The 22207-nt window shown below is 42.7% G+C and overlaps 1 protein-coding gene across 1 annotated transcript in view; it reads left to right on the forward strand.

Annotated features, from left to right (window-relative positions):
• Window positions 1–22207, forward strand: part of LOC127001522 (ITG-like peptide) — a 100087-nt gene that overhangs the window by 71069 nt on the left and 6811 nt on the right. Inside the window, exons 4-6 of the mRNA XM_050866134.1 lie at window positions 575–716; window positions 18475–18603; window positions 19627–19715. Coding sequence (XP_050722091.1) covers window positions 575–716; window positions 18475–18603; window positions 19627–19715 — 360 coding nt within the window. The remainder of the gene's footprint in view (window positions 1–574; window positions 717–18474; window positions 18604–19626; window positions 19716–22207) is intronic.

Raw genomic sequence — 22207 nt, forward strand, 5'->3', positions numbered from 1 at the left:
GTGTGTGTGTGTGTGTGTGTGTGTGTGTGTGTGTGTGTGTGTGTGTGTGTGTGTGTGTGTGTGTACGTAATATGTGCGTGTTTACATTCATTACCATCATTACGTCCTCCCATTCACTCCTCCTCCTCCTCCTCTTCCTCCTCCTCCTCCTCATTTTTCTTTTTTCTCCTTCTCCTCTTCCATACTTTCTCTTCCCTCATTCCCATTTCCTTCGTCCCTTCTGAATCCTTCGTTTCCCTTTCCTTTTTCTTTGTCCTCTACTTATTAATTCCACTCCTTTTCCCACGCCTCTCTCCTTCTCTTCCTTAACTTTTACCTATTACCTATTTTCCTCTCCCCTTTATCAGTTTCTTCCTTCCTCACCCATTACCTGCCACTCCCTATGCCACCCCTTTCTCCCTTTCTCCCTCACCCAATTACCTACTTCTGCATACTCCCCACCTATCAAACTTTTACCCATGACCTCTATAATGATCTACCTACCTTACCTCACGTTTCTGACCCTCCCTACATACACACATCTTCACCATTAATCTCACTCTAACAAACACTTATTTCTCCCTCTTGTCCCCAGCGCTTAATGTCGCCTCGGGAGCAGCTGCTGGAGGCTCTGCTAGGAGGCGAGGAGCTGCTTGAGGAACAGCTGTGCGAGGGACGCCGCTGTACCGCCAACGAGCAGTGCTGTGCCGGCCATCTGTGTGTTGAGTTCGATGGAGGTATGTGCTGTGTGCTGTGATGGTGTGATCGGGGTGTTGCTGGAAGGGATGAAAGGATGGGGTGTTGTGGAGTTTAGGGTGTGGTGAGATAATGTGGGTGGGAGATGTAAGCGTTGAGGAGGATAGGTTAGTGGAGGTATGTGCTGTGTGCTATGATGGTGTGATCGGGGTGTTGCTGTAAGGGATGAAAGGATGGGGTGTTGTGGAGGTTAGGGTGTGGGATATTGTGGAAGGGAGGTGTTAGGGGTGAGGAGGATAGGTTAGCGGAGGTATGTACTGTGTGTTGTGATGGTGGGATGTGTAATTTACTGGAGGGGGTGAGAAGGTTGGGGTCTTGTAAGTTTGGGGTCTTGTAAGTTTGGGGGTCTTGTAAGGTTGGGGTCTTGTAAGGTTGGGGTCTTGTAAGGTTGGGGTCTTGTAAGGTTGGGGTCTTGTAAGGTTGGGGTCTTGTAAGGTTGGGGTCTTGTAAGGTTGGGGTCTTGTAAGGTTGGGGTCTTGTAAGGTTGGGGTCTTGTAAGGTTGGGTCTTGTAAGGTTGGGATCTTGTAAGGTTGGGGTCTTGTAAGGTTCGGGTCTTGTAAGGTTGGGGTCTTGTAAGGTTGGGGTCTTGTAAGGTTGGGGTCTTGTAAGGTTGGGGTCTTGTAAGGTTGGGGTCTTGTAAGGTTGGGGTCTTGTGGAGGTTAAGGTGTGGTGGGGGAAATTTGTGGGTGGGGAGTTTTAAGGTTAAGGAGATTAAGTTAGTGGAGGTATGTGCTGTGTATTGTGATGGTGGGATGTGCGAGTTAGTGGAAGGGGTGAGAGGATGTGTTGATGCGGAAGTTAGGGTGTTGTGGGATACTGTACGTGGGAGGTATTAGAGTTTCAGAGGGAGGAGGAGAGGGAGAAAGAGAAAGGAGAGAAAGGGAGAGAAAGGAGAGGGAGGGATAGAAAGAAGATGGAAAGAGGAAGAGGAGGGATAGAGGGACAGGAGTGGTACGGAGTGAATGAAGAGACAGATAATGGAAGGGGATGAGTCAGTGTGGGGTTATGGATTGGAGTCCTTCAGTGTTATGTGTATTATTTGGGGCTTGGAAATGTGGGTTGTGGAGATCGTTGTGTTGTGGTGTTGGGTTGAAGGGGGGGAGCTTGATATGGGGTAAGATACATAGGTTGGTATACTCAGATGCTTTCACCTCTCACATCAACAACTTCCAAAGGCCGAAAAGGAGATCATTTGGGTTATCATGAGTGTTTCCTTAGGTTGATGGCACAGAAGAAGGGTCACACCACCACTAGGGTCATAGAACTACCCCCAGAAATCCCCGAAATTCCTACGTAAGGCTTGTCAAATACGTGTCCCCGGAAGCCGAAATGTTAAGTAATACGACCCATAGTGTAAAAGGAGGTTGTGGTGTTGATTGGGGGGGCGTTATTTTGTGCTCAGAGGGAGTGTTGCGCTGTGTGTTGCGAGTTTTTTTTTTTAGTGTGTGTGTGTGTGTGTGTGTGTGTGTGTGTGTGTGTTAATATGTGTTTCTCATTTGAATGCGATGACAGGTGGACATGCAGGCAAACACAACACACACACACACACACACACACACACACACACACACACACACACACACACACACACACACACACACACACACACACACACACGCCATAATCATCATCTTAAGTGGAAATGAGAGTTGAAATTAAGGAAGACTAATTAGCCGCCCTTCTCTCTCTCGACTAAAGATGTTTGCCTCCTTTTTAGAGCCCTTCCTTCCTTCCTTCATCCATCCCTCCTCTTCCTCCTTCCTTTCCTCCCTCCTCCTCCTCCCTTCTCTCCTCATTGCCCTCCTTGCTCCATTTTCTCTCTCTCTCTCTCTCTCCTCCTTTAAAGCATTGTTTCCCTCACTTCTTATCTCCCTTGCTTCCTCGTTCCCTTCCTTCCTCGTTGCCCTCCTATATTTCCTCTCTTCTCCCCTCCCACAAGGCAATTTCTACCTCCTTCGCCTCTTTCATCCTTCCATTCCTTTCTCCTTCCCCATATTCCCTCTCTTCTCGCTTTCTCCTTTCCTCCCTTCCATCTTTTCCTTCTCCCCATCCCTCCTGTCCTTCTTCCTTCCCTTCCTTCTTTCCTCCCTTTCATCTCTCTTTACCTTCCTCCTTGCCTTCCGTCTCTCTCCCTCCCTTCCCTCCTTCCCTTCCTCCTCCGTCAACAGAGCAATTTAAAAACCATTCATCCAGGGCCAGATATTTCCCCACATCTTCCCCTCTTTATGATGGGGAGACGCGTCCTGCTCCCCATACCCTACCCACTCATAATCTCCCCACCCATTCCCTCCCCACCCATAACCTCCCCACCCATACCCACCCCACTCCTCTCTCTCCTATTACCCGCTCTTTATCCTCCTCATCTCTTTCCTCTTCCTGATATTTTCCTCTTCACCGACCCTGTCTATCTCTTCATCCTCAGCTCTTCGCCTCAAACTCAATTTCTTCTTCTGGTCTTGCACTTCATATCCAGTATTTTGTCTTTCTTTATCTTATCAAAATGACCAGACTTGTCAAAATTTCGGCATTCGATTTCGTTTGACTCATCATTCCTACCTCCTCCAGTTTCCCCCTTCGTCTACTCCTTCTCCGATTCCCTCGTTCTTTAGCTTCCTTTCCTCTTTCCCCGTTCACTCTCCATAGTTACAGTGTTGATTACATTTGCCTATTTTCATAACCTTCTCTTCCTTCATCATCCCTATCTTCTCAGTCTTTTTCCTTCGTCTACTCTTTCTTCTCCTACTTCCTCAATCTTTACTCTCTTCTTCTCTCTCCCCCAACTCCTCCTCCTCCTCCTTCTCTTACCCTTCTTCTTTCCTTCCCCTTTCCTTGTCCCTACCTTCTCTCACTTTCTCCTATTCTCTTTCTTCTCCTATTCCCTCGTTCTTTACTTCCCGTCTCTCTCTCTTCCCTTACTCACCCTCCTCCTCTTCCTACCCGCTTTCTTTCCTTCCTCACTTCCCTTCACGCCACTCAGGAAGAATTATGAGTTAGATAACGTGACAGACGCATCAGACGGTAAGAGAGGGAGAGCGAGGGAGGTTGCGAGGGAAAATACACGAGTTAGTGGTGAAAATATGTATATAGGACGTGAATACCATGATATAGAGAGGACAATATAGCTATCACAGAGAATGGGAAATGGGAGGAGAGTAGGGAAGGAAAACTAATAGAAAATGGGATAAAAAGGAGAATAGAAGATACAGGAGTGAGAGGGAAATATGAGTATGACGTATAGAGGAGAATATTGCCATCAAAGAGAAAATGAAAATGAGAGGAGGGCATGGAAGGAAAACTAACTAGAAAAGAGGGAAAAAAGGAAAATAGAAGAAAATACAGGAGAGAGGAGAGAAGAGAAAGGAAAAATACGAGTTTGTCAAGTAAGAGAAGGGAAAAGATTAAAGAGGAAAAAGAACAGAAAAGAAAAACGGTGACAAGGGAGAAAAAGAGGGATAACAAGATACAAGGGAAGGAAAAGAAGGAAAATTTGGAAGACAGGAAAAATACGAGTTAGTCGAGCAATAAAAAGGAAAAAAGTAAGGTACAAAAAAAGTACAGGTAAAGAAGGCGATGAGGGAGAAAAAGAACGATAACAAGATACAAGGGAAGGAAAAGAAGGAAAATTTAGGAAGACAGGAAAAATACGAGTTTGTCAAATAAGCAAAGGGAAAAAAGTAAGGTGCAAAAAGTACAGGTAAAGGAAGGCGGCGATAAGGGAGAGAAAAAGAGAGGGACAAACAGATAAAAATGAGGGAAAGAAGGAAAACTGCAGCGAGGGGAGAAAAGGCTTTAAGGGAGGACTATTTTAGAACCACGGGCGACGCGGGTCAAATCTTGTCTAACTTTTGAAAATAGCTTATTGGAAAGGAGACAATGGGGAGAGGGGAGGGCAAGAGAGAGAGAGAGAGAGAGAGAGAGAGAGAGAGAGAGAAAATGGGAGAAAAAGGGAAGTCATTTAGCTGTAGAGAGACGTAAATAAGTTTGGTGGCTTTAATCTCTCTCTCTCTCTCTCTCTCTCTCTCTCTGTTACACACACACACACACACACACACACACACACACACAATTAGCCCTTTTTACAAGCCTTTGCCATCCATCCTCTTTTTGTTCCTCCACTTAAAATTAGCTAATTATTTTTTTTCTTGCTCGAGTTTCAACACAGCGAAAATAAAAGTGTGAAAAGGCGGAGAGATAAAAAAAAAAGATAGGAGATAAGGGGAGGGAAAGGAAGGAGAAGGCAGGAGAAGGGAAGGGAAGAGACGGGAAGGGTAGGGAAGGGAAAGGAGGGGAAGGGAAGGGAAGGAAAGGGAGGGGAAGAAAAAGAAAGGGAAGGGTAGGGAGGAAAAGAAAAGCATGGGTAAGGGAAAAAGGGATATAAAAGAAAGAGTATTAAATGAAAGGAAAAGGAAAGAAAAGTAAAAATAAACGAGATGAATGAGAATAAAAAGAGAGAAAGGAAAGGGAAAAAAGGAAAGGTTAGGAAACATACGACAGAGAAAAGGAAGAGAAAAAAAGGTAAAGAAAGAACATGAAGGAGTGGAAATGCAAGACTAAGAAGGAAAGGTTAAAGAAACGGAAGGGAAAAGAGAAAAGTTTAAGGAAGAATACGAGAGAAAAAAGGAAGGGTAAAAATAAAGATAAAAGGAAGAGAATGAGAGAGAAAATTAAAGACAAAGAAAGGAAAGTAAAGAAAAAGAAGGGAGTAAAGAAAATGTACAGGAAGAATAAGAGATAAAAAAAGAAAGGAGAAAAAAATGGAGAGGTAAAAGAAGAAAATGAAGTGAAAATGCAGGGAAAAGAAGACAGGGGAAAAAGTAAAGGAAAAAGAAGAAAATGAAGAAGTGAAAATGCAGGGAAAAGAAGACAGGGGAAAAAGTAAAGGAAAAAGAAGAAAATGAAGGAATGAAAATGCAGGGAAAAAAAAGAGAGTTGAATTAAAGAAAACAAAAGTAAAGTAAACTGAAGGAAAGTTAACTCACGAGAGAGTGAAACAAGAAACGCTCAAAAGTTTCAACGAGGGTCACTTAAAACTTACCTCGTGAGAGAAAAAAAGAAAGAAAAAAAAGAAAACACCCAAACAATTTGCCTTTTGAAACTGTCTCGTCTTTCATTAGTGTTTATTTCTGTCTGTCTGTCTGTGTGTCTGTCTGTCTGTCTGTCGGTCGGTCGGTCTCTCTCTCTCTCTCTCTCTCTCTCTCTCTCTCTCTCTCTCTCTCTCTCTCTCTCTCTCTCTCTCTCTCTCTCTCTCACGCACCCTTTTCGTTCCTTGTATATTCCTCCTCCTCCTCCTCCTCCTCCTCCTCCTCCTCCTCTTCTCCAGCAACATCATTATTTTAGTAACATAAATAAATAGTAGGAATCGAATAGCAAATTACTCTCTCTCTCTCTCTCTCTCTCTCTCTCTCTCTCTCTCTCTCTCTCTCTCTCTCTCGTAAGTGCACTGGGGCATTTTCATTCAGTCTGAGAGCAAGAAAAAAAAGAGAAAAAAAAAACTGACGTGTTGCGTAAAAGAAAGAAAGAGAAAATGTATTGGCTGAAAGGGTGACATTTACAAACATTACCTGAATAGAAAAAAAATTGAAAAAAACATGCTTGGAATACGTACGTTGGGAGTGTGTGTGTGTGTGTGTGTGTGTGTGTGTGTGTGTGTGTGTGTGTGTGTGTGTGTGTGTGTGTGATTTTAAAGAGCAGATTTAATTCTTGCTTGTGCGTCAACTTTTTTTATTTTTTTATTTTTTTATTTATTTATTTATTTATTTATTTTTTTGCCACTCGTTCGTTCCCTTCCTTCCCGTTCTCTTCCTTCATCACAGACAAACTTTGCATTCTTTTATTTCTTATTTTCTTTCATACCATTCATCTTTATTTATATCGTTTCCTCCCCTTCTTCCTTCCCTTGCCATCCCTTCCTTTCCATATTCATAACAAGGGTAGTTCTCTCTCTATCAATCTATCTATCTCTCTATCTATATCTATCAATCTCTCCCTATCTCTCTATCTATCTCTTTCATTCATTTGTTCAGAGGTCCCATTCCCTTATATCATCATCGTCGTTTGTCTGTCTGTCTATATAACAAACTTATGTATTCACGAGCTTGTCAATCATTTCACGTCCTTATCTTCCTTCCCTGCTTTTTCTCTCTCCCCTCATCTCTCTCTCCCCTCTTCTCTCTCCCCTGTTCTCGCTCTACTTTCCCTCTCACCCTTCTCACTCACCTCGTCTCTCTTTCTTCTATCTCCCCTCATCTATCTCCCTTCTTCTCTCTCCTATCTTCTCTCTCCCCTCTTTTTCCTCCCCTCTTTTCTCTCCTCTGTTCTCTCTCTCCTTTCTCCCTCACCTTTCTTACTCACCTCGTCTCTCTTTCTCTTCTCTTCTCTTCTTTTTTCTCTCCCTTCCTCTGTTTCCCCTAATCTCTGTTCCCTCATCTCTCTCCCCTCTTCTCTATCCCCTCTTCTCTCTCTTCCTTCTCTCTCACCCTGCTCTCTCCCATCTCGTCTCTTCTCTTCCCTCTCCTCTCCCCTTTTCTATCTCTCCCTTTTCTCTCTCCCCTCTTGTCTCTCTCCCTCTTCTCTCTCCATCTTCACTCTCTCCCTCTTCACTTTCCCATCGGTAACGACCTTGTCTCTATTCAGGTGTTGATCAAAAAAATGTTACGTGTTTTACTATTCTGATGTGGGTTGGTATTTCATTATTTTTTTTTTTCATCTTTACGTAAGTTCTTGTATTACGTATTATTTCCTTTCCTCAGAGCCTTCTTGGTAGATCAAAGAACTCAGGTTAACGTTCATATAATTCCTTTCTACCTAACGTGTATTTGAGAATCTCACTCTACCTGTTGCATCACCACCTTGACCTTCGCTACCACCACCATCATCACCACCACCACCACCACCATCACAACCACCATCACCACACCCTCACTACCACAACCACCACCTTTGACCTTTAACCTGAGCTCCTAAGACTCTTTGCTTACCTCCTCCTCCTCCTCCTCCTCCTCCTCCTGCTCCTATCGATCACTCAACCGAGGTATATCAACAGGGTCCTTTTCTCTTTCATCGCCTTCGGTTTTTTTAATGTTATGTTGATTTTTCTCCAGGGTTTGTGTGTGTGTGTGTGTGTGTGTGTGTGTGTGTGTGTGTGTGTGTGTGTGTGTGTGTGTGTGTGTGTGTGTGTGTGTGTGTAAGTTTGTAATTAAAACGTACCTATGTATCCATGTATGTTTCTACGCATGATATTTGTGTATGTATGTATGTGTGTATGTATGTATGTATGTATGTGTGTGGATGAACGGACGTGTAAGTAGTAAAAACGTTAATTTAATTTATCTACTTACTTGTCTATCTCTTTTAAAACTTGTATCTACTTATTTTTTTATTTTTTTATCTATCTATCTATCTATCTATCCATACATAAATCCATCGCTCTAATGACCCCTCCGTCGACACATAAATCAGATTAATTATTCACTGGACAATCATATTAAGACTACGCTCTATTTTTGTCTTCCTTTTTCGAGGCATTCGGATGCTGGAAAACGTAAATCGTCGGTGATTCAATAATATGTATATAATTTTTCCGCGCTCTGTAAAACTCTTTGAAAATCTCTCTTTTCCGCCTCTGATTTAATTAATTACTGGAAGAGATTAACTCCCCCTCGCGTCCAGAGACCTCGAGGGCATCCCGTGAAAAGTAAATAATAATCTCACAGAATATCTATTTTATCCATTTTAAAATTTTGTAATCCCCAGACCAAAAATATATTATAGAAACAGTAGGGAGCATTGCTTAAGCTGCTAACTCTCCCTTGCATCCAGAGACCTCGAGGGCATCCCGTGAAAAGTAAATAATAATCTCACAGAATATCTATTTTATCCATTTTAAAATTTTGTAATCCCCAGACCAAAAATATATTATAGAAACAGTAGGGAGCATTGCTTGCTAACCCCCTCGCGTCCAGAGACCTCGAGGGCATCAATAATAATCACACAGAATATCTATTTTATCCAATTTAAAATTTTGTAATCCCCAGACCAAAAATATATTATAGAAACAGTAGGGAGCATTGCTTAAGCTGCTAACTCTCCCTTGCATTCAGAGACCTCGAGGGCATCCCGCGAAAAGTAAATAATAATCTCACAGAATATCTATTTTATCCATTTTAAAATTTTGTAATCCCCAGACCAAAAATATATTATAGAAACAGTAGGGAGCATTGCTTAAGCTGCGCACTACGTCGGCGCCTAGCTCAGTGTCTTCGGCCCCTGAGCCTGAGTCGAGTAAAAATCCATTACTTCAGGACACAAGGAAATAGTGACATCCGGGTTATCACAGTTTACCTTCCCCAGGATTTCCAGGTACCCGTTTATCATCAACATATTAACTTATCAATACGGGGAGGCAGTGGCTGAGTGGTTAGCGTGAAGGCGCCGCGTCCAGGAAAATGCGAGTTGGAGTCCTGCCCGCCGCCACAGCTGGGACTTTTCAATCATTGCCGAGTGGCCGAAGACTACCCACATGCTGTCCTGAAGACCAACTATCAACCCGGACTCGATTCTCTCTCAAAAAAAAAAACTCAAAGATGAACTCCTGGGGCCAGTATGAGTCAAGCAAGATGTCGCCTCTATAAACACTTGCCTGCGCTTTTACGGGCTGAGGCTGACCACCACGCCTCACCAAGAAAGCCAACTAGCGCCATAGGCCGAAACGTAAAAAATAAATGTTAGGAAGGTTAATGACTGAGCGTGATCAAGACCGGAAACGCAGATTCGTAAATAGGCACGTTAACCACCACACCATGATTCATAAAGTCACGAACGGCCGTACTCCAAGCTCTCACTATTTAACCCAGTAGCAGCGATGGGCCAAATTTGTGGCTTTACCGTGTACCAGCGATGGGCCAAATTTGTGGCTTTACCGTGTACCAGCGATGGGCCAAATTTCTGCCATGATATAAACCTCCCAAATAAGATGATGCATAATCTGATCACACATGCGTTGATATATATATTATGAAATGGTTTACGTGAGTGATGATTCTTTCTCATTATTTTACTTAGAGGGGCCTTTAACCTAACCTAACCTAACCTAACCTAAGAAACCTGACCCAAGCAGCTACCGGGTTAAGAGATACCAGTTATTACCAACTCAAAAACAGCGGACCTTTTGTTCTTCATTTGTGTTCCCCGGAGCTGCTTCCACTGGTGTACAAAACAAAGGCAGCTTATGAATTGCTTCCCGCCTTTCCACATAGTAAATTTAACTATTTTTTTATCTTGACTTATTAGGTTAATACAAGGGAAACGCATTTTCGCTTTGTAGGAACGTTTGCTTAATTGCTTTCTCTGTAAATTAAGGCGAATCAGTCCGAGGCGGCGAGGAGAAAAAGTGAAATAGATGAAAATTGTTGTACTTCAAAGTAAAAACGAGATAACTCCTGCAATCCGTTTCATGTTGTTATATATGATTCTGCATAGCGAAAACAACAAGATAATAACGACCAAAAAAAACGGCAAAAACAACAACAGTGGCAGAAACAACAACAACAACAACAACAACAACAACAACAACAACAACAACAACAACAACAACAACAACAGCAAACAAAAACCAAATCATAAAAGAACAGGATTATAAAGTTTTCTCCAAAGAATCAGTAAAAAGGTCAGGTGCGATGCTATTCCTAATGAGAGAGAGAGAGAGAGAGAGAGAGAGAGAGAGAGAGAGAGAGAGAGAGAGAGAGAGAGAGAGAGAAAAACAAAACGAAAAAAACGAAGGAAAAGAACGAAATCAAACAAAACAGAGAAGAGAAAAAAGAGAAAAGAGAAAGGTATTGTGGAGGAAAAGAAAGAGGCACAAGAAAGAAAGAGGGAGGCCTTATAAGACACGAGAAAACAGGAGGAGGAGGAGGAGGAAGAGGAGGAGGAGGAGGAGGAGGAGGAGGAGAATACGAAAAAGAAGGAGAGGTGGGAGGAAGCAAGATATACGTAACTGTTGATGCGTGGGAGATGTTTTTTCTTTTCTTTTCTTTTCTTTATCTGGTATCATCGTGGCGCGTGTTGGCGATAAGAAGAGATAAGAGGTAGGAAAGTGTGTGTGTCAATGTGTGTGCGTGTGCGTGTGCGTGTGTGTGTGAATGAATGAGGGAGTGAGTGAGAAAGAAAGGAAAAAAGAAGAGGAGAATGAAAATGAGAATAAAAATGGAGAAAGAGAAAGAGAAATAAAAGAGAAGTAACGGAAGTGAAAGACGAAGAAAAAAAGAAAATGAGAAAGACAAAAAAATGAGAGAAAAAAATGAAAGAAAGAGGAATAACAACAAAGAAGAAAACATTAGGAAAGAAAAATACGAATAAGAAAGATAAACACATAAGATAACGCAGATGATGATGATGATGATGATGATGATGGTGATGACGATGATATGAAGATGGTGACTGAAATAAGTAAAAACAATAAAATAACAAAAAAGAAAAAAAGAAAAGAGATCTACCAACAGAAAACCAGCACAAAAGATGGCGTGGAGGCGAAGAAACGTTGCTACTTTTATATATATCGTTTGAAAGGAAAACTACAAAGGAAGGAGGGAAGCTGCAGATGGCGACAACATCCCTAACAACCAACGCCGCCATACAAGATTAAAGGAACAACAATACCAAGGCCGAGTGTCACAAGGAACCGAGTGCACACGTCAGAGAGGTGAGAGACGGCAGACTAACGCTACCTCTCCTCGTAACATCAGAAAGGAACCTGCAAGTAGCGACAACATGCCCTGACAATCAACGCCGCCACACGAGTCTAAAGGAACAACAATATCATGGCCGTGTGTCACAAGGAACCGAGTACACATTTGAGAAGCGCGAGACGGCTGACTAGCGCTACCCGGCCTCGTGACATCAGAGAGAAAGGTGCCGAGAGATGACAGTGGGGCAGGTGCACATGCTCGACTCGCGACACAGGGACAGAATGGAGACAGAGGACGTGTTTGCTGAGGAGGAGAAATAGGAGCAGTAGGTGGCTTATGACGTCAGGGAAAAGGTACAAAGAGGTCATTGAAACGCAGCAGGATGAGGGCGACTTGCCACAAAGGGAGAGCAGTTGAAGAGGCGTTTATATAAAGAGAGAATGTAAAAGGAAGCGAGAGATAGGCTTGCGACACGTATATAAGAAGGAAAATGAGGTAGCTACTTACTGGAAGGTACAAAAGGAGTAGAAATTAGTAGGTAGAAACATTTAAGAGACAGTGAGACGGGAGGCGAAAGATGGAAGGAGGGAGGGAGGGAAAAGAGCGGTAAGTCGTGAAAAAGACGGAAACGACGGTAACTACTCATTGGAGGGTGGAAAGGGAGCAGAAATAAGCAGGTAGATACATTTAAGAGACAGTGAGACGGGAGGCGAAAGACGGAGGGAGGGAGGGAACAGAGAGATTAGACGTGAAAAAGACAGACGAGAGTGACTAATTATTGGAAGGTAGAAAAGGAGTAGACATTATCAGGTATATAAATATTTTAAAGACAGGTAGACAAAAGGGGAGAGGCAGAAGGAGAAGGTACGTTATGAAGAAGACGGGAAAGAAGTTGACTATCTACTTATTAAAAGGTGCAAACGAAGCAGAAATAAGCAGGTAGAAACATTTAAGAGACAATGAGACAGGGGGTGAAAGACCGAGGGAGGGAGGGAAGAGAGAGGCAAGTTATGAAGAAGAGGGAGAAGGTGACTACATACTTATTAAAAGGTGCAAACGAAGCAGAACTAAGGAGATAGGAACTGTTTAACTGGCTGATGACGCAAGTTTAAGAAGATAGCAAGAACAGTGGGCCTCTGTGTACATAAGTTAATACCCTAATCAGCTCTTTTTTCAGTATTTTTATATATTCTTCTGAAGATAACGTAATCTCTCCGTGTGGATAAAACAAGACCCTAATCATCTATCTTTTATAACGTTTCTTTTTTTTTTTTTGCATATTTAAGAAGATAACGTAGTCTCACGCAATTTCCACATCTATATGTTTTTTTGTCTTTTTTCTGTATATAAACACGTCAAGAGGAGAGTTTCAAGCCCTCTATCCACCCGAAATTGACCTCTCCTTTGACCACTCTTTACTACTCTTTCTTTTTTTTATTTAGGAGCAGCGATTAGTGGGTCATTTTTTATTCATCATCTCTCTCCCCTCTTCTCTCTCCCCTCTTCTTTCTCCCATGTTCTCGCTCCCCTCTTCTCTCTCCCCTCTTCTCTCTCCCATGTTCTCGCTCCCCTCTTCTCTCTCCCCTCTTCTGTCTCTCCCTCTTTTCTCTCAAATCTTCTCTTTCTACCTCTTCCCTCTCCCATTCCCTTCCCTTCGCACCTCTGTAAAAATAAAAAGAATACTATCAATCCTTTTCTTAAGAGTCTAACGTCATCAACTCCGTAAATAAGGTTTCGTGATTACGTTATACATAAGTCAGAACGTCATCGTCCCCTAATAAGCTTTTTTTTTTGTTTCCTTTATAATTCAGAAAAAAATAAACGTAATCTCTCTCTCTCCCTCCCTTCCTGGCGTACCATTTTTCGATTTTGTCTTCTCTCCCTTGTTCTCCTGCTCCTCACTTCCCCCCACCACCCCCTCGTCTTCTTCCTCTTCTTCCTCCTCCTCTTTCTTCTCATCCTCGTCCTCCTCCTCCTATTGACATTTTCTCTTCCTTATATATCCTCATCCTCGTCCTCTGCCTCATCCCCTGAATCAGTTATTTCCCCCCTCGTCTTCTTCCTCTCTTCCCTCCTCTTCCTTCTCATCCTCGTCCTCCTCCTCCTATTGACATTTCCTCTTCCTTATATATCCTCATCCTCGTCCTCTGCCTCATCCCCTGAATCAGTTATTTCTTTCCATTTCTTTCTACTTCTTCTGCCTCTCCCTCCTCCTCCTCCTCATCCTTGTCCTCCTCCTCCTATCGACATTTCCTCTTCCTTATGTGTCCTCAACCTCGTCCTCTGCCTCGTCCCCTGACTCAGTTATTTCTTCCCATTTTTTGTACTTTCTCTTCCTCTCCCTCCTCCTCCTCCTCATCATCATCATCATCACCATCATCATCATCATCGTCATCATTAACATCATTATCATCATCATTATTATTTTCGTGCTGGCTTTGATGGGTGAAAGTTTTCGCGTAATTAATTATTTCGAATCGGTGAAGCACTTAACGAGTCTTTAATTGATCATGAATTCACGATGAGATAATTATCCATCCAATGAAGAGTTTTATTTCAGGTCACTTTTTTATGTGTTGTAATTTGAAAGGATGATCGTAGAGCATTAATGTGAAATAACACACACACACACACACACACACACACACACACACACACACACACAGACGACATCATCATTTCCACTACTGTCCTCATTCCACAGCAACCTAACAGCCTAACAACCTAACGACCTTACACTCAACAACAACCAACCAGCCTCACCAAACCATAAATTCGACGCATGACTTCTCAGACTTGAATCGCGAACAAAAGAAGAAAAAAAAATCCTGTACCTTATTTTCTTTTTGAAGTCTCCCCGCCCTCCAACTCGTCTTCCTTCCCACCCTTACGCTCGTCAGATCATGATAGCATTACGCAAAAACTTTAATTACCCTCTACCGTTAATAAAAGCACTTAAGTTCATGAAAGAGCTGAGGGTTAATGGAACTTGTGAAGAGACTGGGGAATATCGCAACACAGTCGAACCCATTTCTCTTTCACGGTATTCTCAAGCATTTTTTTTTTTTTTTCAGCAGCGAGGATCATGTTTCTTAAAGGTCCTTCTAAGCGAGAAAAATGAGAAAAAGTCACCCCTCACTCAAACCATTTCATAATATATATCAAAGCATTTGTGGTCAGATTATGTATCATCTATTTTGGGGGGTTTATATCATGGCACAAATTTGGCCCGTCGCTGCTACACGGTAAAGCCACAAATTTGGCCCGTCGCTGCTACACGGTAAAGCCACAAATTTGGCCCGTCGCTGCTACACGGTAAAGCCACAAATTTGGCCCGTCGCTGCTACACGGTAAAGCCACAAATTTGGCCCGTCGCTACTACACGGTAAAGCCACAAATTTGGCCCGTCGCTGCTACACGGTAAAGCCACAAATTTGGCCCGTCGCTGCTACACGGTAAAACCACAAATTTGGCCCATCGCTGCTACCGGGTTAATTTTCCTCTTCAATGTTGTCTTAATTTGCTTCACCGTAAGAAAATAATAATAACAACGGCGTCTTATTACAACTTCACTTCTGTTCAGTTCTGTGCACTTTAGATTAGTTGATGAAAGTTGAGGGAAACACCAGAGAGAGAGAACAGATGATTGAAGCGTAATGCCACAGGCTAATAATGTCAATCCTCTACTACTAACCTCGGGGAGCAATTGAAGTCGATGATCCTCTTCTTCAGTTTCCAATACCCGAATCAATGTCCAGTGTCTCGTTCTCATCAGCGTATGAGAGAGAATCTGAAAAAAGGAGATACAAAAACGGGTAATTAAAGGGGAATCTTAAGAAATTGTGTTTGTAATCATATGAGAAGGATAAAAGGCAATTGAACACACACACACACACACACACACACACACACTCCACCCCAACCCACCTCCACACATACGAAAAGGCAAAATTCTATCAGTAAACACGTCGCAACAAACACACAAACAAAATGAAAGGAAACAAAAAGGCTACAGGAATCGGACAAGTTGAACGCCCTGTCTCCCGGTGCTCTCCCTCGGGATCAATTCGTCTCCAACAACTGCTATCACTGCCATTCTTCTTCTACCTGGCGGCCAAACACGACGGCTTATTTGCATTTAAAGTAGCGAACCAGTAACATCCAATCGCTCTCCTTCACCTGTCCGGATGCCAGCTCTTTTAATATACCTGTCTTGGATAATACGTCCCAATGCCAAAGTTTACCTGTTTCAGTATTTCTAGTAGACTCCAATGCATCTGGCCCCATATCTGTCCTCAGTCCAGATCTTTTACGCTAGTTTTCTTTAGTTGATCGGTCTCAATATATGTCTTACGTCTCTTTTTATCATTTAGCTCACACGTTTCTGTATCTGTCCTTAGTCTACCTCTTTTTACTTTATTTTTCTTTAGTTTATGCCTTTTAATTCCTGTCTAACGTTACCTTTCTTAGGGTCGTATTATAAGGTATTTCGTCGCTCAAGAACATCTATTTGACAAGGCTTTCGTAGGAGTTGTGGGCATTTCCAGGAGTAGTTATATGACCCTGGTGGTAGTCTGACCCTTCTTCTGTACAATGAACCTGATGAAACACTCATTAGGACCCGACTGACCCCTTCTTTGGCCTTTAATAATAGGTGATGTGAGATGTGAGATGTATAATATCTACCTTAGTATTTTCTGTCCCTGTTCCACCAATCATCGTTAGTTCAGCTCTTGCTCTACCTATCTTCAGCTAAACTGCCTCGACCTTCCTCCCACAAACTGTTCCGCAGCCCACCTCTCCCAATTTGCCTGTCCCTATCCTAGTATTTCCTGTCCCTGTCCCGGCATTCAACACAGTTCACCTTATTCTTAACCTGTCTTCAACCAACCTGCCTCCAAATACCTCTCTGTCACTACCTTGCTTGCCACAGACTGTTCTCCGGACCACCTTTGCTGTTATGTCTATCCCTATTCTAGTATTTTCAGTCCCTGTACCGGCATTCAACATAGTTCACCTTTTTCTTAACCTGTCTTCAACCAACCTGCCTCCAAATACCTCTCTGTCACTACCATGCCTGCCACAGACTGTTCTCCGGCCAACCTGTCCCAATATGCTGTTACCTCATGCCCTCCTACTTGTCTCAATTTACCTGCAGCCCCGGCCCGTCTGTCTCACTCCGCTTCCCCCCAGCCCGCCTGTCACACCACATTCACCCTCCCAACACACACATCTCAGTACCTGCCCCCCAGCCCACCTGTCTGCCTGCATCCTTCTTCAGTAGAGCTATTCCATTTCTGTCTGGTCTTAAAGTGTTCCCTACGTGCTATCTCTTTCTATTTCACCCACCTCTTTTTACGATCTGCCATTCCCTTCCCCTCCTTTTTCTTCTTTACCCATCACTATTTTTCTGTTTCACTTTACTTTGTTTTCTCTGTCTTTCCATTCCATTCGTTAGTTTTCCTTATCTTCTCTTGGTTCGTTTTCCATTCCTTTCCTTCATGTCCCTTTCCTTTCCTTTCCCTGTTTTCATATCACTTTCCTTCCCATTGTTATTCCTTCTCCTTTACTTTCATTCTTCTTGTTTCATTTTCTTTCCCTTTCCTTCCCTTTCCTTCCATTGCCCTTTCCCCCGATTCATTCCCTTCCTTTTTCCTTCCAATAGAATATCCTTTTCCTTCCCTTCCCTTTTCTCTCTTTCATTTCCTTTTTTCTTTTCTAATATATTTTCCTTTTCCGTCCCTTCCTTTCCTCTTTTTTTTCCTTCTTTCCTTCTCTTTCTTCCTGTATTCCTTCTCTCCAGTATTTTCCCTCCCTTATCTTCCATTACCTTCCCTTCCTTTCCATTACCTTTCCTTCCTTTCCATTATCTTCCCTTCAGTCCTCTCCTTTGTACTCCTTTCCCACTCCTTCCTGTCCTCAAGCCCACGTCAGCTTCCTCGTCCTCCCCTCTTCCTCTCTCCCTCCACCCACTCATCTTCCTCCCCTCCTTTCCTCCACCTCCCTTCCTTCCCTTCCTCCCTCTTCCGTCCACTATCGCTCACTTCCTCCCTTCCTTTCCCCACCTTCGCTCCCTTCCGCTCTCCCTTCAGTCTATTTCTGGTCCCTTCCCCTTTCTCTCTCTCTCTCTCTCTCTCTCTCTCTCTCTCTCTCTCTCTCTCTCTCTCTCTCTCTCTCTCTCTCTCTCTCTCTCTCTCTCTCTCTCTCTCTCTCTCTCTCTCTCTCTCTCTCTCTCTCTCTCTCTCTCACACACACACACACACACACACACACACCCCTTGCATACTCCCGCCCACCTCTCTCATTAAAAGGGAAATAAGTAATTGTCGAGAACAGTTCCTCATTATAAAAGTGTATTGTTATTAATGACTCGCTTACCATTAGTGTAATTGTTGTTATTATTATTATCATTATTATTATTATTATTATTATTATTATTATTATTATTATTATTATTATTATTATTATCATCATTATTATTATTATCATTATTAAGATTATTACTGCAGCTGTTACCTACCACTACTACTACTACTACTACTACTGCTTCTACTACTACTACCTCCACTACTACCTCTAATATTACTGTTGTTATTGCTACAACAGTGCTACAAATACACAGACATGCAGTAGTCTCTCATTGTAGTCCAAAAAAAAAAAAGTTTGCATGTGTTCGAATAGACAAAGAAAAATTTATGACCGACAATACACGCAACTATATATAAATAATAGAGAATAGCCGTTACTTAGAATTCAACACACACACACACACACACACACACACACACACACACACACACACACACACACACACGCGATGATCACCTGCCATTACCTGTACGCCTTTCGTTCCCTTGTGCAGCATGTAGAAGACTATTTTTAAAGTTAGAGAAACAGGAAAACCGTTCTCTGCAATACACACACGGTCTCTCTCCCCCTATCTATCTATCTATCTATCCATCTATCTATCTGTCTATTAATCTGTCTCATTCCCTCGCTTACTGTTACTCTCCATCGCTCTCTCGCATCACACTCATTCCCCCCCTCTCTCCACAGCCTCCGGGACCTGCATGTCTGCCGCCGACCATCGTGAGGGATCGGAGTGCGTCGGCGACTCGGAGTGCAGCGCCGGAATGTACTGCGATCTGGGCGCCTGCGTTCCTTTCCAGGGCAAGAAGCGCTACAGTGAGTATTGAGCGTATGAAGAAGTATTTAGCGCTACAGTGAACCTTAGGTGAGGATTTAGTGCTGCAGTGAGTATTAAATGTTTGAATGGAGGGGATTTTGGCGCTTCAGTGAGTATTAGGTGAGGATTTAGCGCTGCAGTGAGTATTAAATGTTTGAATGGAGGGGATTTTGGCGCTTCAGTGAGTATTAGGTGAGGATTTAGCGCTGCAGTGAGTATTGAACGTTTAAGCGGGGATTTAGCGTTGCAGTGAATATCAATTGGAAGAGAAAATGGCGCTCCAATGAGAATTAAAGGGGAGTAATTAACGTTCCAGTAAGTATTGAGCGTTTGAGGGAGTAATTACCGCCGCACTATTAAACGTTTCAAGGAGTAATTAGTGTTCCAGAGGGTGTTTAAAGGGAGTAATTAACGCCCCAGTGATTATTAAGCGTTTGAAGGAGTAATTACCGCTACAATATAAAACGTTTCAAAGAGTAATTAGCGCTCCAGTAAACAATTAAAGCTTGAGTGAAGATTTAGCGCTACAGTGAGTTCATTTTATGCTGGTATGAGTATTAAACTAAATGGTATGTACAAAAATTCTACAGTGTATATCAAACCCTAGTTCTTTCGCTTTAAAGCATTATAATTAACTGTCTGCTCATATACTCGTACATTGATATCATTTCAAAACGGGGAAACTTACGGAAATATACCATTCATTGAGGTTATGCAGCGAGAACTCTCCTTCCACGGCTTAATAGTACATACTCTCCACACTAACACGCCTCCAGTCACCCACACACACACACACACACACACACACACACTGATCACCCTACCATCACCCGGAAGCCTGTCCCTCTCTCCTGCTGGATGTTGAAGCCCATTTTTAAAGTTATAGATAGAGGAAAACCGTTTTCTCTACGTTACACTCTCTTGGTCTGCCTATCTATCTATATCTCTCTATCTTATTGTCTGTTAATCTCACTCACTCTACTTACACAGTCACGCTCATTCACTCCCCCCCTCCCCCGCAGACGAGCCGTGCACGCTGAGCTCCGAGTGTGAGATCGAACGCGGACTTTGCTGCCAGCTGGTCCGACGCCACCGCCAGGCACCCAAAACAGTAAGCTCGACCCTCCTTTGTTAGTACCGCCCCTCCTTCCCTCCTTCCTCCGTTACCCTATGTATGTATGTATGTATGTATGTATGTTCCCTATGTATATTCCTATGTATGACCCCTTACCCTTAACCTTATCATCTCTTATCCTCTTCCATTGCCAAAGGATAAAAAAATAAAAACGTTTCTTCTCCTTTTCCGTCTTTCCTCAATCTCTTCTTTATTCTTTTCTTCTTTATCCCTCAAATCAATTATTATCTATTATTATCATCATTATCTCTTGTTTTTTGTCTGTTTAGTGTCGTTTATTATCCTTATTTATTTGTCTATTATCATTTTCATTTTTAGTTATTCTTGTCTTTCTATTATTATTATTATTATTATCCTTCTTATCTCCTAGTTTCTTCCATTACCCTTTATTATTTCCTTATCATCGTTATCTGTTATTTTCTTCCTTCAGTATCTTTTATTATCCTTGTTTATTTATTTTATTATCAGTATCATCACTTCTTATTGTCCCTTACTTTCTTCCATCACTCCTAATTATTCTTATCCTTTACTATCTTTTCTTACCTTTATTTTTCCCATTTTGTTATCATTATCCCTTCTAATTGTCCACTGCCTTCCTTCATCACTCCTAATTATCTTTTTCTTTATTATCATCATTATTCTTTGTTATTCCTGTCCTCTTTCTTTCTTTCTCACCCTCTTCCATTATCTCTTTTCCTTCTTTCATTACATCTTATTCTAGTTTTCCTGTGTGGCTTATTCTCCTTCCTTCCTCCACCTTCTTCCTCCATTATCCCTTCCTCTTCCTCCATCATCATCATCCCTACCCATTCTCTATTGCCCATTATCCTCCTCCATTACTCCACCTTGCCCTCATTTTGTACCCATTACCCTCCTCCATTATTCCTCCTCCTCCTCCTCCTCCTTCATTACTCTTTCCTCTCCTTTTCCATTACCATTGAAACTCTTATCTCCCTCTTCGTTTCATCTCGCCCACTTCCCTCCTCTCCTTCTCCTTCAATCCTCAGCCTCCACGTTCCATCTCCCTTTTGTGTCTCTCCTCAATCTCTTCATCTATCTCGAACAGCATCTTACCCTACCTCGTCTCCCCTCTACCACGCACACATCACCCCACCACCCACCTTATCCTGTAATACCCTCTCTGCCTCCTCATTCCTTCCTTCCCTTTCCCCTTCCCCCACTAGCTACGACGCACAGCTCACCCTCGACCCTCTCTCACTCTTTCTCTTCCTCCTTGTTCCCCCTCATCACCCTCCTCTATCGTCGACGCATCCAATCCCAGCTTTCTCCTAATTCCCTTCCCTGTCCATCCCTCCTCAGGACTGTGTTTGATTGAATGGGAGTTTCTGTGAAGTTACTGTTGGTTGTATTGTTATTGTTATGGTTATTATTATCATTATTAATGCCATTAGTATTAGTGTTATTAATTTTTTCAGATGTTCTTTAACTAATTTGTCTTTCCAAGGGTTGTTATGATAAATGCTATGCACTGTAATTGCCTCTGAGAAATTATATAATGGAAAGAAAGATGAAAAAAACGTTATGTATTACTGATCACTCGACTAATGGCTTCTCTTTTTCTTTTTTCCTCCCTATCCACTCCTTTCTTCATTTCCTCCTCCTCTTCCTCCTCCTCTTTTGCCTTCTTCCCCCTTCCCTTCCCTCCTCTTTCCCTCCTCTTCTGACTATCTCTGTTGCTCATTCCTCTTTCGCTTCCCTTCCCTTCCTCTTCCTTCCCTTCCTGCTCTCCCCTTCTCCCTCTCTCCCCCTCCTCCAATTTTTGTCTCTCTACTCCGCTCAACCATGATTACTCTCTCTCTCTCTCTCTCTCTCTCTCTCTCTCTCTCTCTCTCTCTCTCTCTCTCTCTCTCTCTCTCTCTCTCTCTCTCTCTCTCTCTCTCTCTTCCATATAACTTGCATTTTTCTCTAATCCTCCCACCCTCTGCCTCTCTCCCTCTCTTTTCCCCTCGCTTCTCCCCTCTTCTTTTTTTTTCCTTCTCTCTCCCTTTCCTGTTCCCTGTTGTCCACTCTTTCCTCTCTCCCTCTTCGCTGCTGCCCCTTCTCCTCCTCTTCCTCCTTCTTCTTCTTCTCTTCCCTCCTTCGTTTTCTCTTCCTCGTGTCTTTCCTCGTGTTATGTATCACTGTCTATTCTCTTTCTTCTTCTTCCTTCTCCCATCCACCTCTATCTTTTGTTCTTCCAATCTTCCTATCTTCCATTCCTCCTTTCTTTATTCGTCTTTTTTCTTACTTCATTCTCGTTACTCTTTTTAATTGTTCCCTTTCGTTTTCTTCGTCTCGCTCTTCACTTCTCTTCCTTTCCCTTCTCCATCTTATTTTTCCCCTTTGCAAATTCCATCTCGTCTTTTTCACTCTCTTTCCATCTCTCCCTTTCCCTCCTCACCCTTATCTTATCTCTCCTCTCTCCTAATTCTTCCTCGTTTCCTTCCCTCCCTCTCCACCGACCCTTT

The sequence above is a fragment of the Eriocheir sinensis genome, chromosome 21, assembly GCF_024679095.1.
Source record: "Eriocheir sinensis breed Jianghai 21 chromosome 21, ASM2467909v1, whole genome shotgun sequence".
In the NCBI taxonomy this organism is placed as follows: domain Eukaryota; kingdom Metazoa; phylum Arthropoda; class Malacostraca; order Decapoda; family Varunidae; genus Eriocheir; species Eriocheir sinensis.